Source organism: Dromiciops gliroides, chromosome 1, assembly GCF_019393635.1.
Source record: "Dromiciops gliroides isolate mDroGli1 chromosome 1, mDroGli1.pri, whole genome shotgun sequence".
NCBI lineage: Eukaryota > Metazoa > Chordata > Mammalia > Microbiotheria > Microbiotheriidae > Dromiciops > Dromiciops gliroides.
In genome coordinates this window covers 49,446,030-49,463,393 of record NC_057861.1, presented here as the reverse complement: position 1 = coordinate 49,463,393, position 17,364 = coordinate 49,446,030, and the positions used below count along the sequence as shown (strand labels likewise).

The following is a 17,364-nucleotide window of genomic DNA, read 5'->3' as shown; positions in this document are numbered from 1 at the left end:
GAAGGGGACAGCTAGGTGGCACAGTAGATAAAATACCAGCCCTGGATTCAGGAGGACCTGAGTTCAAAATCAGCCTCAAACACTTGATACTAGCTGTGTGACCCTGGGCAAGTCACAACCCTCATTGCTCCACCAAAAAAATTTAATTTAATTTAAAAATAAAATAAAAGGCTATAGAGAAGCTTATATTTTATTCTTGGGCAGCTAGGTGACTCAGTGAATAGAGCACTGGGCTTGGAATCAAGAAGATTCATCTTCAAAAGTTCAAATCTGGCCTCAGACACTTACTAGCTGTGTGACCCTGGGCAAGTCATTTCACCCTGTTTGCCTCAGTTTCTTCTTCTATAAAATGAACTGGGGGGGCAGAGCCAAGATGGCGGAGGAAAGGCAGTGAGCTCCCGAACTCATGACATGATCACTCCAAAAAACACCCAAATAATGCCATAGGAAAATGCACAGAGCAGCAAAACTCACAGGAGAATGTGCTAAAATCATCTTCTAACCAAGAACGGCTTGGAAGGTCAGAAGGAGGGAGCTGCTGTGCTGATACAGGAGTCGAGCCCAACCCCACAGTCACCCTGACACAGATCCAGTCCCAGGAAGGCCTCACCAGAGAAGCAGACCCCCAGAGCCTCTGAATCAGCTGAAGCACCAGTGTTGTCTGGAACTAAGCTCACAGTGTGGTGAGTGGGCTGAGCCCTGGGCAGGGGGGAGACTACAGGGGTCTATGCTGGCGCTGAGGCAGAACTTGGATTTTTCACCCCTGCTGAGAACCAAGAGGTAGGCTCTAGTAGCAGTGGCCCAGGGAGGGGAGGGGCGCAGGCTCCTTGGAGCTAACAACCACAATACACAAAGCTGGTTGATTAGCAAGTTGGTCTGGGGTCATCTAAGGACCAGGGAACAGGCTGGGCAAGTGAAGAACCTGATTCTCCTTAAGTCATACCACCTGGGACTTCTTAAGCTTGGGATACTGCAGCCTGGAAACAGTGCCCCACTTTAAGGAGCTGAAAGTCTAGTAAAAGAAAGGCAAGATGAGCCAACAGAGAAAGGTGAGGACCATAGAAAGTTTCTTCAGTAACAAGGAAGACCAAGGGGCACCCTCAGAGGAAGATGTCAACATCAGGGCCCCTATATCTAAAGCTTCCAAGAAAAATACGAATTGGTCTCAGGCCATAGAGGTGCTCAAAAAGGACTTTGAAGATAAAGTTAGAGAGGTAGAGGAAAAAATGGAAAGAGAAATGAGGGTGATGCAGGAAAGACATGAGAAAAAAGTCAACAGCTTGAAAAGCCAAATGGAAAAGCTCTCTGATGAAAATAACTGCCTAAGAATTAGGATTGAACAAATGGAAGCCAGTGACTTTATGAGAAACCAAGATACAATAAAGCAAATCCAAATGAATTAAAAAAATAGAGGGCAATGTGAAATATCTTCTGGGAAAAACTGCTGACCTGGAAAATAGGTCCAGGAGAGATAATCTGAAAATTATTGGTCTACCTGAAAACCATGATCAAGGAAAGAGCTTAGACACCATCTTCCAAGATATTCTCAGGGAAAATCGCCCTGAAATTCTAGAAGAAGAAGCTAAAATAGAAATTGAAAGAATCCACCGATCACCTCCAGAAAGAGATCCCCAAAGGAAAACTCCTAGGAATATTATAGCCAAATTCCAGAGCTCTCAGGTCAAGGAGAAAATATTGCAAGCTGCCAAAAAGAAAGAATTCAAGTACTGTGGAGCCCTAGTCAGGATAGCACAAGATCTAGCAGCTTCTACATTAAAGGACTGGAGGGCATGGAATATGATATTCCAGAGGGCAAAGGAATTGGGATTACAACCAAGAATCACCTAGCCAGCAAAACTCAGCATAATCTTTCAGAGGAAAAAATGGGACTTTAGTAAAAAAGAGGACTTTCCGATATTTGTGATGAAAAGACCTGAAATGAATGGCAAAGTAGACTTTCAAATACAATATCCTAGAGAACTATAAAAAATTGGAACTGGGAGACATGCCTGGGGTCATACAGTGGGTGACTGTCTTGTGTCTGAGGCCGGGTTCTGGCTGGGATCCCCCTGGGTCCAGGAGTGATGCTTTGTCCACTGTGTCACCTAGCTGCCCCATGATGACATCTTTAGGGTTAAATTGAGGGGTGAGGGGAATGCACTGGGGGTGGGGGAAGGGCAGAAGTGAAATCCTACATGAAAGTAACAGGAAAAGGCTTATGGAGTGGGGGAAGAGATGGGAGAGGAGCAGGGCAGTAAATGAATTTTACACTCATCAGAAAAGGCTCACAGACCTTAAACTCATCAGAGTTGCCTCAAGGAGGGACTAACACACACACCCAACTGGGTGGAGTAATCTATTTAATCCGGGCATTAAATGAGCCTAATACTCATCAGAATTGGCTCAAAGACCTCAATCTCAGCAGAATTGACTCAAAGAGGGAATGTACACACTCAATTGGGTGGAGTAATCTCTCTAACCCTACAGGAAAATAGGAGGGGAAGGGGATAGAGAGGGGCAAAAGGAGGGGCAGAGTGGAGGAGGGGACAGACAGACAGAAGCAAATCCCTTTTGAAGAGTGATAGGATGAAAGAAGAGGGATAATAGAATAAATATTATGGGGAAGGGAATAGGATGGAAGGGAAACAGTTAACAATAGTAATCATGAAAAAGAGAAAAGGGGGGAAAATTGTACAAAAAATATTTATAGCAACTCTTTGTAGAGGCTAAGAATTGAGAATCAAGGCAATTGAGGAATGATGGAAGAAGCTGTGCTATATGATTGTGGTGGAATGGTCTTGTTAAGCTATAGGAAATGACAAACAGGAAGATCCCAGAAAAACCTGGAAAGACTAATGAACATCGATATATAGTGAAGTGAGCAGAGCTGGGAGGACATTGTGCATAGTGACAGCAGTATTATTCAATGAGCAATTGTGAATGACAACTACTCTCAGCAGTGCAATGATCCAAGACAATCCCAAGGAACTAATGAGGAAGCTTACTATGCACCCCCATAGAAAGAACTGATAAAAAGAACACTTATGGATTGTACATATATAACCTGGTTGCAATCTTGTGGAGGGGAAAGGAAAGGGAGGGAGAAAAATTTGGAACTCTAAATTTTATGAAAATGAATGTTGAAAACTACCCTTACATGTAACTGGAAAAAATAAAATAAATGTTTGTTGCTAAAAAAAAAATGAGCTGGAGAAAGAAATCACAAACCACTCTAATACTTCTGCCAAGAAAACCTCAAATGAGGTCACAGAGAGGCAGACACAATGGAAAAACACGACAATATATTCTATCCTTGAGACTGTAAGAAGCCATTGGAGCTGACAGAGGAGAGTCAAGGGGTCGAATCTCTGCTTAAGGAAAATCATTTTGGCTACAATGTGTGGGACAGGTGGGGAGTGGGGGCAGTGGGGAGACACTTGTGGCACAGAGGCCAATTAGGAGGCTGGAGCCTCAACTAAGGGAATGGACAGAAGGGGCTGGATGAAAGAGATGAGGAAGTAGAAAAGACAAGATTTAGCAACTAACTGCATACAGTCAGAGGAAAAGGAAAAGGACCCACATATACAAAAATATTTATAGCAGCTCTTTTTATAGTAGTCAAAAGCAGGAAACTAAAAGGGTGCTCTCCTATGGGGCAATGGCTAAACAAAATATGGTACATGAATGCAATGGAATACAACTGAGCCAAAAGAAACAAGGGACAGTTTCTGAGGAAATTGTAAAGATCTCTATGAACTGATGCAAAGTGAAAGGAGCAGAACTAGAACAATTTATACAATGATAACACTATAGAGAAAAGCAACTTTCAAAGACTTGAGAATGGGGCAGCTAGGTGGCGCAGTGGATAGAGCACCAGCCCTGGAGTCAGGAGGACCTGAGTTCAAATCTGGCCTCAGACACTTAACACTTACTAGCTGTGTGACCCTGGGCAAGTCACTTAACCCCAATTGCCTCACTAAAAACAAAAAACAAAACAAAAACAAAGACCTGAGAATTCTGATCAATGCAACAAGAAACCACTAATCCACAGAAAAACCTGCAAAGACTTACATGAACTGATGCTGAGTGAAGTGAGCGGAAGAGAACATTGTACAGTAACAGCAACATTGTGCAATGAGTAACTATGGATGGACTTAGGTCTTCTCAGCAATATAATATTTCAAGACAATGATAGAAAACGTTCTCCACATCCAGAGAAAGAACCACACAGTCTGAACGCAGATCAAAGCACACTATTTTCACTTTTTTTGTTTTTTTGGTTTCTCTTTTTTGGGGTTTTTCCCTTTTGCTCTGATTCTTCTCTCACAAGATGACTAATGTGGAAATATGTTAAACAAGATTGTACTGTATGACCTCTATCAGATTGGTTGCTGTCTTGTGGAGGGGGGAGGGAAGGGAGGGGAGGAGAAAAATTTGGAACTCAAAATCTTACAAAAATGAATGCTGAAAACTATCTTTACGTGTAATTGGAAAAAAATACACTAAAATACTATTACGCTGGGGGGAGGGAAGGAATCACTAATCCAAAGACTTAAGATGAAACAGGAGCCCCACCTTGTTCCAGAGGGGTGATGGACTTTTAAATGCAGAACAAGACATGCACTTTGGACATGATCCACGTGGAAATTTGTTTTTTACCCAACTATACTTATTTGTTATGAGGCCTTTTTTTTAATTAAAAAAAAAAATCAATTGCACACTTCACCCACCTCCTTCCAGGTCTAATCAAAGGTTTCAGCTCATGCTGAACCTTGAACTCCTACCCAGCAATCCAAAATGTTAATATAATCCTTGTAACAAAACCTTTTTAATAAGCATTAATAAATAGCCATATCAGGGCAGCTAGGTGGCACAGTGGATAGAGCACGGGCCCTGGAGTCAGGAGTACCTCAGTTCAAATCCGACCTCAGATACTAGCTGTGTGACCCTGGGCAAGTCACTTAACCCCAATTGCCTCACTAAAAAAACAAAAAACAAAAACAAACAAATAAATAGCAATATGGCCCCAGTCAAGTCTCAGCCTCAGTTTACTCATCTTCCAAAAGGGAAGGAATACTTGTACTCAGTACTTCCCAGGGCCATTGTGAAAGAAAGTAACTGTCGTACACTTTAAGACACTAAAACAAATCAATTTAAGAACACTCCCTAAGTGCCTACCATGTGCAAAGCAGTAAGTGTGCTGGGCTATAGAAAGAGGATTCTTCTTTATTATTCTCTCTCCCTCTACACACTACCTACTCACTCTCCTGCCAGGGAACAAACATGGAGAAAGGATGTCTTCAGTCAGGCCCCCTCTGGACAAGCTGCTGTTGGCAGCCCCAGGCGAGCACTCTGGGTTTGGGACAAACCTCTGTAGCCAACCAAAGCCCTGACATTAGAGAACAGCTGGCCTCCCTACAGACAGAACAAGCAAGCATTAGCAAACCCCAGGGACGTGAAGAAGGAACATTTCACCAGGAGAAAAGTAGTCCCGAAAAAACAATTCTATGAAATATTAATTGCAAGAACTTGGACGGGGTGAGAGGGAGGCATTGATGCGGTGCTTTTCAAAGGAGTTCACGAGGAAAGAGGCTATCAGCACTTGGTCAGCTGGATTTGCCAAGAGCTCACCGGGAAGCCAGCCGTGTTCTGGGCATCATGACAGCAAAGATAAATGGAACTCCAGCAGCAAAGGGGATCTGATATCACCTTGTCCTGACAACTGTCCAAATCCCCTATCAATAAATACCACCCAGTGCCTGGCCCTATACCCACTGAGCTCCAATCCTGCCTAGGACACAAATCAGCCCTGTTATCTTGACCAGCCTCAGCCAGGATGGTTCCGAATCAGGATTTGAACTTGGGTCTTCCTGGCTTCAAAGCCAGCTCTCTATCCACCAAACCATGCTGCCTCTACAGGCTACAGAAATGGGAATTACCATTCGTGACAATCATTACACCAAGATCTGCGGCTTTATATGCAATCTTCTTTTTCCGCTTATATTCAGAAATAGAAAAATCTTACTTGTCAAGTTTGTAATAACAGAATTTTAAAAAAATTATCATCATTTCATATGGAGAAACTGAGATGCAGAGACGTGACGGGGCCAAGTTTGCCTACAGTCACTGGGCCAGTATCTGAGAAGACCGCCCACCACTGCCTTGAAATGTTCTCTCAGGCTCACCATCCAGGAACAAGGACTTCAGCTATTCAGTCAATGGCCTCCCAAGGGTCTGGACTCCACTCCCCACCCCCCCTTGCCTTTTTTTTTTTTTTTTTAGTGAGGCAGTTGGGGTTAAGTGACTTGCCCAGGGTCACACAGCTAGTAAGTGTTAAGTGTCTGAGGCCACATTTGAACTCAGGTACTCCTGACTCCAGGGCCGGTGCACTATCCACTGCGCCACCTAGCTGCCCCCCCTTGCCTTTTTTAAAATACATAGTCTTTGCTTCACAAATTAAGAGCAATAATAATGTTTTTACACCACGCAGACAAGTGTAACTATTTACCATATGACCACTGTCATAATCCAAGTCACTCCAAACTTCAACATGGCAGTGTTTGACTCCCCTTATTTATCTGGAAGCTCAGCATTCTCTACAAACTACTCTTTTTTTTTTTTTTGGTGGGATGATGAGGGTTAAGTGATGTGGCCAGGATCACACAGCTAGTTGTCAAGTGTCTGAGGCCAGATTTGAACTCAGATCCTCCTGAATCCAGGGCCAGTGCTTTATCCACTGCGCCACCTAGCGGCCCCCTGCCCCACAAACCACTCTTAAAGGGATTGCTAGAAAATCCCTCATTCTGAGACTATTTTTGGCATCTCAGAACCTTTTGGCTGCAAGGGCCATTAAGAGCTCAAGTCCAAACATCCCATTTTATGGATGAGGAAAGCGAGGCCCTGACAGAGGAAAAGATTTGCCTAAAATCATGGAGCAATGGAAGGCCAGGACATGGATTTAAATCTGGGTCTTCCAACTCAGAGCCCAGCCCAAGTCCTCGCCCACTTCACCTGACTCCCTCCAGGTCTAATCTAAGGTTTCAGCTCCTGCTGAACCTTGAACTCTGCCCCAGAAACCCAAGATGTAATATAATCTAACCTAGAAATGGGTGGGAGGTGATTGGGGGTAAAGGTAGCAAGCAAGGCAACCTTGAGAGGCCGTTCATGAAGCAAAGAACATGTTCCCCCCAGGGGCAGACTCCATGACAGGCCCCAAACTGCAGAGAGAGGGAGTGGGCAGCTCCTGGAGCCAGACCTCCTCTCCCTTCACAGGAGAGGCCCCCAAGGACCACAGAGCCAGGGCCGCCTCCAGGCCCAGCCGCCCAGCATGAGATTTCTGGGGCTGCTTTAAGGACGGCCGATGCCCCATGCAGCTAATCAGCTTTCAACATTTCCTCTACTTCCCTCTGTTGGAGCCCAGACAGAAGGGCCCCAGCTAGAAAGCAGGGAAGGCCAAGAAAGAGGAGCCGCTCCCCATGCCCCTGGCTTCAGACCCTCCCCCACACACACACACACACCCCTTCCCCCGGGCACCTTTCTGCAGCCCAGCCCAAATCCTTCCAGTCACACACAGGGTCAGCACCAGAGTGTGGGGCAGGGAGTCAGCAGGAAGCGGACATGTGTGCGGAGCCCGCCCGCTGCCCTCAAAGAGCTTGCACCTACCAAGCAGGCCCTTGCCTGACGAGGGAACGGCAATGCAAACATCTCAGGAATGGGCAGCCCACAGAGCTACACGGCAGATTAGGAAGAGGGTGGAAAGCCCACTTACAGGGAGGAGTCTGGGGAAAGGGAGAAGGGAGAGGGGAAGCCCTGTGGCAGAGACCGAGTCAGAGGGCCTGGTCCCAGGGGGAGGGAACCTAATCCAATCCCAGGGCCCCATTCCCGGGGAGGATCACAAGTTCCCAAGGCTGGGGCCAGGCAGTCTCCCAGGAGGCCCAATTAAGCAGAGCTCAGAAAAACATACAGCCTCCTCCCCAGGCCTCCAGAGCCTTCATTTCCCCAGGGCAGAAAAAAAAGGTAAGGGGAGGGGCCTAAGGCCCACAAAGCCTTAGGGGAGGGGAGTCAGTCCCTCTACCTGTGCCGGGCTTAGCGAGGGCCGGGAGAGGCCATCTGGAGATTCAGTGACATGTCCAAGGGCACGCAGGCAGGAAGCCAGGCCCCTATTCCAGAGTCATTCCCACAGTTCTTCCCCAAGGGCCACTCCAGGCAAGGCCAAGCTGCCCAGGTTCGTGCCGAATGGGGTACGCTGAAGAAGGGGCCTTGGAAATCATCTCATGTGCCCTCTCTGTTTTTCAAATGAGGAAACTGAGGCTCAGGAAGGATAAGGAATTTGCCCAGGGTCACACTGGAGTGGTGGAGCCTGGCTCTGAACCCAAGTCATGAAGGTTTTCTCCACTAGTCCGCATCGGCTGGCCCGTGAAGGGGCATGAGGAGATTCACGACCACTGGTGGTCTTTTCTCCAGCGGCTGCTGGGTAGCCTCGGAAGGGCTGACACTGGAGCCGGCAGATCTCCTGGGCGCCTCTCTTTCTGGGCCTCAATTTCTCTACTTGTAAAATGAAAGTAGTCCTCCCCTCCCAAGGTTACTGTGAGGAAAGCACCCTGCGCCCTCCAACACCTTACATATAAAAGGTTATCAGTGTCATACGTGGGGCAGCAGGTTGGAGGTGCCAGGGTTAATTACCTCATTTTTGGTTTTTTTAAAACAGATGAGAAAACTGAGGTTTAAGACTTGCCACCCAAGGTCAAATAACCAGCAAAGGGCAGAAGGAGAAATTTAAATTCCAGGCTTTGAATTCCAAGTCCAGTGGGGCCCCCTGGATGCCTGGTTGTACGAGAGCGAGCGCGCGCACACACACACACACACACACACTCTCTCTCTCTCTCTCTCTCTCTCTCTCTCTCTCTCTCCCCCTCCCCTCTACCCCCAGTGCAGACTCCAGTCCATGAATGGAGGGGGGGCAGGGACATGGCATACATATCATACAACATGGTACATGACACACGTGCATCACACACAAATTCTTCTAGGAACACGTGCTCTGCAGATTCAAAAGCCTGTCACTGCCAACTGTCCAAGCCTTTCCCCCCAAAGCAGCTGGTAAGGGGGAGGGGATGGGAAGGACTCTCTGGGAAACAGTGCCCCCCATGCCCCTGAGGGTAGGGCAGCTCCCAAGCTTGGGAAAAGCTGGAATCCTAAGACCAGGAAGGAGTAACTGCCTCCAAATGCCTCCCTCCAAAGGCTAGGACTTCAGGAGAGGAAAATAGGCGGAATCTGTAGGAAAATGAAAGGTGACTGAGGCTGGGGGTGGGGAAGGCAGGTAATTAAGTGGGTTGTAAGAAAGAAGCTGACTCTGAGGAAAGAGGTAGGAGAGTGAGACTGGGAGAAAATCGAGCATCTTTGGAGAATGGGGGCAGAAGGGGGGAGGGAAGTTCCAGGAGAGGTCTGGCCCGGCCCCTACACAGGGGCCTGCCCTCTGGGATTGAGGGAATGAGAGACAGGATGGAGGAGCAGGTGACTGAGCCAGGGTTCCTGGGAATGTTCTAAGCTCACGAGTCCCAGACTGGGTTAGACTCCCTGACAGGTGAGGCCCAAGACAGGTGCTGAGTGGGGGGGGGGGGGGCAGGGCCCGACCCGGCTCACTGGCAGGGGTGACAGACAAGATCAGGTCTGAGGACAGATTGCCAAAGGGCCACGAGGCAAGGCTGAGACAGCCTGGGCCCAGAAGCAGGGGCCGGCCAGAAATGGGGAGGCACGGGAAAGCAAGGTTGGGCTCATGGGGAGGGGGCAGCTGGGACAAAATTGGGCTCAGTACTCGTTGCAAAGAGGGGGAAAGGTCAGCTTGGGGCAGATGCTGAGACAGAATTCGGCTCGTGGGCAGGAGACCCCCTAAGAACAGGGCTGGGCTCTACCCAATCCGTGGATCACCAGCACTGGGAGACAGAGGTCCAGTTTCCTGGGCTGGGAGCTTCAGGCTCCAGGGCAATGGGAGAGGCTGGCCCCCAGACCCAAGGATGGGTGTGCAGGGGGCAGGGCTGGGCTCCCACTCCAAACAGTAGGTTCTGATGGGGATCAGTCCGAGGGCCACAAGGAGCGGGTGGGCACTGGCTTGGCCGGGGTAAGAGAAGGGCGGGGATCTGCCTCCCTGGCGGTGGACAAGGTGGGGAGGGGGGAAGGGGCTCTACGACAGGGAGCGGGAAGGGCTCCAGCTTTAGGACAGGAGAGGGGGAAGGGAAGGGGGAGGGCCCCAGCTCTAGGACAGTGGAGGGGGCCCGGCTCTAACCCCGGGTCAGAGGCCCACGGGCTCAGGCTGGGGCACTGCGGGCGGGGCGGGGCACATACACTCTCTCTCGGTCTCTCTCTCAGTGGGGGGGAGGTGGGTCCGCGGATCGCGGACGCGCGGGGACCGGGCCCGCGCGCGGGGTCGCGGCGGGGGGCTGGGGGGGGGCCTGGAGCGCGGGCCGGGCGGGCCGGGGCGGCGGCGGGGGAGGACGCACCGTAAGCCTGGCCCTGCAGGTCGTACTGCTGCATGCGGTAGACGGTGAATTCGTGCGCCGCGTCGGCGGCGGGCAGCGGCGGCGCCACGAGCAGCAGCACGGCCGGCAGGAAGACGATGAAGCTGAGGGGCAGGCACGAGGCCTTCAGCATGTTCTCCAACACCTCGCCCGCCTCCTCCAGCATCCTGGCGGCCGGGCAGGGGCGGCCCGCGGTCGGCGGGACTCCGGCAGGGTCACGGACGGCGGCGGCGGCGGTGGCGGCTCGGGCTTGGACTCCCGAAGCTCGGACTCCTGGTCCGCCGGCAGCACAGCGGCATGGAAAGCCCTGGGGTCCTTCAGGCAGCGCCGCTTACACCCCCGCCTCCGCTGCCGCTCTACCTCCTGGGAAACGTAGTCTTAGCGGCACCGGGAAAACAACGCGTTCTCAGGGCGCGCTCAGCCTCATGGGAGTTGTAGTCCTCTGGACGGCAGGTGGCCACGGGGAGGGGCGAAGCTTTGACAGGCGAGCGCAAACGCGGTTGGGAGATGTAGTCTCCTTGGCCAAGGTGGCTGGGTCACCCAGCCCCAAGAGAGCACGTGTAGTTTAAAATGTTAATTTTAGGATTGGGGGAGGAGGCACTCTGGAGCTGAGCACCCACGTGGCGTTTAGGTTTGACTCAGCTCTGATATTCAATTGTGTGACCTTAGGCAAATCAATTTACCTCTGTGAGCCTCAGTTTCCTCACCTGCAAAATGAGGGGGTTGGGCCAGATAAGGCATCTAGATGGTAAAGTGGGTACGGCTCTGGGCCAACAGTCCACGAGATGACCAGTGTTCGTATCTGGCCTCAGATACTTCCAGCCCCCTGACCCAGGGCAAGCCATCTCACCCCTTCCTGCCTCAGTGTCCTCATCTTTAAATTGGAGATTAATAACAGCTCCTACCTCCCAGAGTTGTTTTGAGGATCAAATCAGATAATATTTGTAAAGCACTAACATACAGTAAGCACTTAACAGATGCTTTTTTCATTTCTTCCATCCCTAAATCTGTGATCCAATAATTTTTTTTTCTTTACTTCCTTTCACAATTGACAAAGTGTTGTCCTCACAACAACCTTCTTATAATTTGCAGGTGTTATTATGACTTGTCTGTGGCTGCCCAGCTAGAAAGGGGCACATGTGGGTCTCAGGTAGGATCCCTGATTTTGAGAACAACTGTACCACTCCCCAAACATCACTGGGGAGCCATGGAATTTTTGGCAAATTATTCAATGAGCAAATGAGCACATTCTTCATACTGAAGACATATTACGTTACTATTCTTAAATGTATGTCCTTTTGCAGCAGAGTGGGTAATGAGGGCAGGAAGAGACCCTCAATTTCATCCATACAGGGAACTCCCAGCAGGGAAAATTCCCTCCAGTGATACAAATTGGCAACTCCTATACCTTGTAGTCCTACACAGTTGACTAGGGCACACTAAAAAGTTAAGTGACTTGTACAGAGTCACACAACTACCATGAGTCAGAATCAAGACTTGAACGAGGGTCTTCCTGACTCCAAGGCCAGCCCCTCCATGTTGTGATGAACAAAATACAAATGCATTTGAAAGCACTAATGCATTTCATCCTGTATTATCTCATTCAACAGATACTAACAGTATTCCTATCATTTGGGGGGAAGGGTCCCCAAAAGATTTTTGACACTTAGAAAGGGCCCCCATGCTAGAAAAGATAAGAAACCAATTCATTTATTTATACTTTACTTCCTGCCTATGAGTGAGTCAACAAACTTTTTTTTTAATTGTTTGATTTTATTTTCATATCCACCTTCTTTCCTTCTTACCTCCACCCATCCCCCCCTGGAAAGCAAGAAAAGTAAAACCTGTGTAAATATGGACAATCAAGCAAAGCAAATTCCCACATTGTCCAAGTATCTCCCAAAAATGCCTTAATCTACCCTTAGAGTCCATCATCGACTCTTAGGAGGTGGGGAGTGTGCTTCATTATGGGTCATCATCGGACATGACACTGATCTGAGCTCCTAAATCTTTCAGTGTTGTTTATCTTTACATTATCCTTGTCATTATACAAATTGTTATCCTGGTTCTGCTCACTTCACTCTGCATCAGTTTATAAAAGTTTTTCCAGGTTTCTCTGAAACCATCCCCTTCATCAGTTCTTACAGCACAATAGTATTGCTTTCATGTGCCATAACTTGTTCAACCATTCCCCGAATGATGGGCATCCCTTCAGTTTCCAATTCTTTGCCACTACAAAAAGAGCTGCTGTCAATATATTTGCACACATGGGCTCCTTTCCTCCTTTTTTGGTCCCCTTTAGAAGATATATGTAATAGTGGAATCAATAGGGTATGCACAGTTAATAGCTTTTTAGGCATGGTTCCAAAGAGCTTCCCGGAATGGCTGGACTAGTTCACAGCTCCACTGGTGTAGTTCATTATATTTATTTTCCCACAGCCCTTCCAACATTTGCCATTTTCCTTTGTCAGCTTTGTCAATCCTATGGGTGCAAGGGGAGACCTCAGAGCTGTTTTAATTTACATTTCTCTAATTATTAGTGACTCAGAGGACTTTTTCATATAGCTATTGATAGGGTGAATTTCTTCCTCTGCAAACTTCCCGTTCATATGCTTTGATTTTTTCAGTTGGGGAATAGCTCTTATTCTTAAAAATTTGAATCAGTTCCTTATCTGTCTTAGAAATGAGATTTTTATCAGAGAAATTGCTTCAAAGATTTTTTTTTCCTCTCTTACCTGCTTCTGTTCTAATTTTAGGTGAATCGGTTTTGTTTTAAAAGTGCAATTTTTAAAAAAAATTTATGCAATCAAAATTGCCCATTACACCTGTGAACCTCTCTATTTCTTGGTTATGAATTCTCTCCCATCCATAAATCTGACAGGTAATTTCTTCCATTCTCCTGCAATTTGTTTAGGATGTCTTTATGTCTAAATTTTACACTTTTGAAGCTTTCAACAAGCATTTGTTGAGTGCCTACTATGTTCCAGGCCTTATGCTAAATGCTGGGAATAAAAAGAAAGGCAAAAAAATTTGAATATGAAAAACAAAGAGGTATATGAGGACCCTCAAAGAGCTCCCATTCTGAATGGAAAGGACAACATGTCTGTAGGTAAGCTCATCAAAAAGACCTTTTACAATAGGTGCCTCCACTAACTCTCCTCTCACTCTCTTCTTAGCCCCTTACAATCCAGCTTTTGACCTTATCATCCCACCAAAACTACCCTCTCCAGAGTTACCAGTCCTGGATACTGTCTTTTCTCTAGGTTTTCAAGACACTCCACTCTCCTGGTTTTCCTTCTGCTCCTCTGACTGCTCCTTCCCTGGATCCACTTCCAGATCACACTCTCTAACCATGGGTGTCCCACAGGGTTCTGTCCTAGGCCCTCTTCTCTTCTCCCTTGATACATCTTCACTTGGTGATCTCATCAGCTCCCATGGATTTAATGACTATCTCTGTGCTGATGATGCTCAAATCTACCTGTCCTTCCCCAACCTCTCTGCTGACCTCCAATTTCCCATCTTCCACAGCCTTTCGGATAGCTCCAACTAAAATGCCCAGAAGACAACTTAAACTCAATATGCCTGAAACAGAATTAATTCTTTTTCTCTCTAGGGACTCCTCCCTTCCTAACTTCCTTATTACTATAGAGGACAACACCAAACTCCCATCCCTCCAGCTCACAACCTAGGAGTCAGCCTGGACTCCTCACTATCTCTCATTTTCCCTTCCCCCTCCCAAATCCAAGCTGTTGCCAAGATGTGCCATTTTCACCTCGGCAGCATCTCTCAGACATGCCCCCTTCTCTCCTCTGCCACTGCCAAGCCTCTGGTACAGACCCTCATCACTTCATCCCTGGATCATTGCAAGAGCCTGCTGGGGGGGGGGGGGTCTGCCTGCCTCAAGTCTCTCTCCACTTCAGTCCATCCTTCATTCATCCATTAAAGTCATTAAAGTCATTAAAGTCACCCCCACCACCCCCACATTCCATAAACTCCAGTGGCTTCTTATTGCCCACAAGATCAAATACAAAATGCTCTGTTTGGCATTCAAAGCCCTTCATAACCTAGCACCTCCTCTCCCTACCTTTTCAGTCTTCTTATGCCTTACTCTCTGACACATACTCTTTACCTTTTTTTTTTTTTTTGGTGAGGCAGTTGGGTTAAGTGACTTGCCCAGGGTCACACAGCTAGTAAGTGTCAATTATCTGAGGCTGGATTTGAGCTCAGGTACTCCTGAATCCAGGGCCAGTGCTCTATCCACTGTGCCACCTAGCTGCCCCCTGATACATACTCTTTAATCCAGTGGCACTGACCTCCTGGCTGTTCCATGAACAAGACCCTCCATCTCCCAGCTCTAAGAATTCTCTCTGGCTGTCCCCCATGCCTGAAACACTCTCCCTCCTCCATTCTGACTACTGACCTCCATGGCTTCAAGTCCCAACTAAAATCCTATGGTCTACAGGAAGCCTTCCCTAACTCCTCTTCTTTTTTTTTCTTTTTTTTTTGAGGGTTAAGTGATTTGCCCAAGGTCACACAGCTAGTAAGTGTCAAGTGTCTGAGACTGGATTTGAACTCAGGTCCTCCTGAATCCAAGGCCAGTGCTTTATCCACTTTGCCACCTAGCTGCCCCCTCTCTAACTCCTCTTAATTCCAAAGCCTTCCCTCTATTCATTATTTCCTATTTATCCTGTATAGAGCTTGGTGGGTGTATATTTGTTTTCTGGTTGTCTCCTTCATTAGATTGTAACCCCCTTGAGGGCAAGGACTGTCTTTTGCCTCTTTATGTGTTCCCAGCATTTAGCACAGTGCCTGGCACATAGCAGTCATTAAAAAAAAATTTATCGATTGAAGAAAAAAAAGGAACATACAAGATGCATGACAGGTAACCTTAGAGTAGAAGGTTCTAGCAAGTGGGGAGATCAACAAAGACTTCCTGAAGAAGGTGGCATTTGAGCTGAATCCTAAAGGAAGCCAAGGACTCCAAAAGGCATCAGTGAGAAGGGAAAGTGTTTCGGGCATGGGAGACAAGCTGCAGGTGCAAAGCCATCTGAAGACCAGCAAGTGGACCCTTCCCATACCCCATCTCCTCTTCTCCTGGTAGATGGGCCCTGTCTCTGAAATTCCCTAAAGGGGGAAGAAAAGGAGGTTATGGACTTGTAGCATAGCAAATATTAGTGGTTTAACATATATTCACACAGAGGGGGCAGCTAGATGGCACAGTGGATCCAGTACCAGGTCTGGAGTCAGGAAGACCTGAATTCAAATATATTCTCAGACACTTAGTAGCTGTGTGACCCTGGGCAAGTCACTTCACCCTGTTTGCCTCAGTTTCCTCATCTGTCAAATAAGCTGGAGAAGGAAATGACGAAGAAAACCACCAAATGGGGCCATGAAGAGTCAGACATGACTGAAAAGACCCTCAACAGCAACAAAAGTGCCGGGCTTTGTGCAAAGCACTGAGGACATGAGGAAGCATGGTCCCTGGCCTCAAGGAACTCACATTCGAATGAGGCAGACAACAGACAAACAACTATGAACATACAAGATATAGATGAAAATTGGAGATGATCTCAGAGCGGGGTTGGGCTGGCAAGGACTTCCTGCAGAAGATCTTGAAGGACCAGAGAAGCCGGGAGGCAAAGGTGAGGAGGGAGGAAATTCCAGGACAGCCAGTGAAAAGGCACAGACTCAGGAAATGGGGAATCCTGGACTCGAGAACCAGGCTGGAGGCCAGCAACACTGGATCATAAAGGACTTAGAAGGGAGTAAGGTATAAGAACACTGGAAGGGTAGGAAGCATTGAGAGCTAAAGAGATCACCAAGTGCAACAGTGTAGATGGAGAAGAAGAGAATGACCAGGACAGAATCTTGGGGGGATGGGGAGGATGGGGGCAGACATCCACCAGGAGCTAAAGGTATGACCTGTATTGTAAAGATGCGTTAAAGGAGGCTGAGGAGTAATCAGAAAATAGGACTCCCAACCCAACAACCTCTCTGCTAGATCTGGTCAACCCTGGTGAGCCATGAGCATCAAAGAGGCAATGCTTTCTCCCAAAGTTCCAGCCAAGAACCATCCTCCTAATACAGTCCCATGACTCCAGGACAAACTCTCATGAGCTGGCTGGAGACTCAACCATGATGGCCACCAGGGGGAGCCAATGACCAATGAGCCTAGTTGATTCATTTCTACCATAGACACTGCAGCTGTGCCCTTGGGGCTAGGGTATTGCTCCCATTCCCTTTACATTTAATGAGCCCATATTCTCTGGACCCAGTCACATGGTCCAGACCTGAGGAAGTGTGGCCTCTAATGGGAGGCTCCCTTTTCTCACCCTCTGGTTCATTCAGTCCCCCACTCCAGCATGCTGGGAAAAAAATTCCTTAAGCTTAAGTTTTGGCTCATGTCTAGGATCTTTCCAAACATAGGAGTAGAAAGGTGCTACTCAACATACCATATGAATCAGTTATGGGACATGTATTTATTTCCTATATGCAAAAGAAATACTAAACATTAAACACTCAGAAACATGCATTAAGAGAAAAGACTTAAAACACATTTCAGTAACAACATAACTAATTATACAGTCCCAGGAAGCTGAGACCTATTTTCTTTAACACTTGGCTTCCCTATCTCACCCAGGTTGCAAGTACAGGGGCTACTCACAGCCCCAAACTATTGCTGATCATTTCATAGCTTCGATCTACTCCATTTCTTTCTTTCTTTCTTTCTTTCTTTCTTTCTTTCTTTCTTTCTTTCTTTCTTTCTTTCTTTCTTTCTTTCTTTCTTTCTTTCTTTCTTTTTTTTGGTGGGGCAAAGAGGGTTAAGTGACTTGCCCAGGGTCAGGCAGCT

The 17,364-nt window shown here is 47.6% G+C and overlaps 1 protein-coding gene across 1 annotated transcript in view; it reads right to left on the bottom strand.

Annotated features, from left to right (window-relative positions):
• NCLN (nicalin) overlaps nucleotides 1–10,850 on the bottom strand; it is a 35,984-nt gene extending 25,134 nt beyond the window's left edge. Inside the window, 1 exon segment of the mRNA XM_043975544.1 lies at nucleotides 10,497–10,850. Coding sequence (XP_043831479.1) covers nucleotides 10,497–10,680 — 184 coding nt within the window. The 5' untranslated portion in view covers nucleotides 10,681–10,850.
• Nucleotides 10,851–17,364: the final 6,514 nt, after the last annotated feature.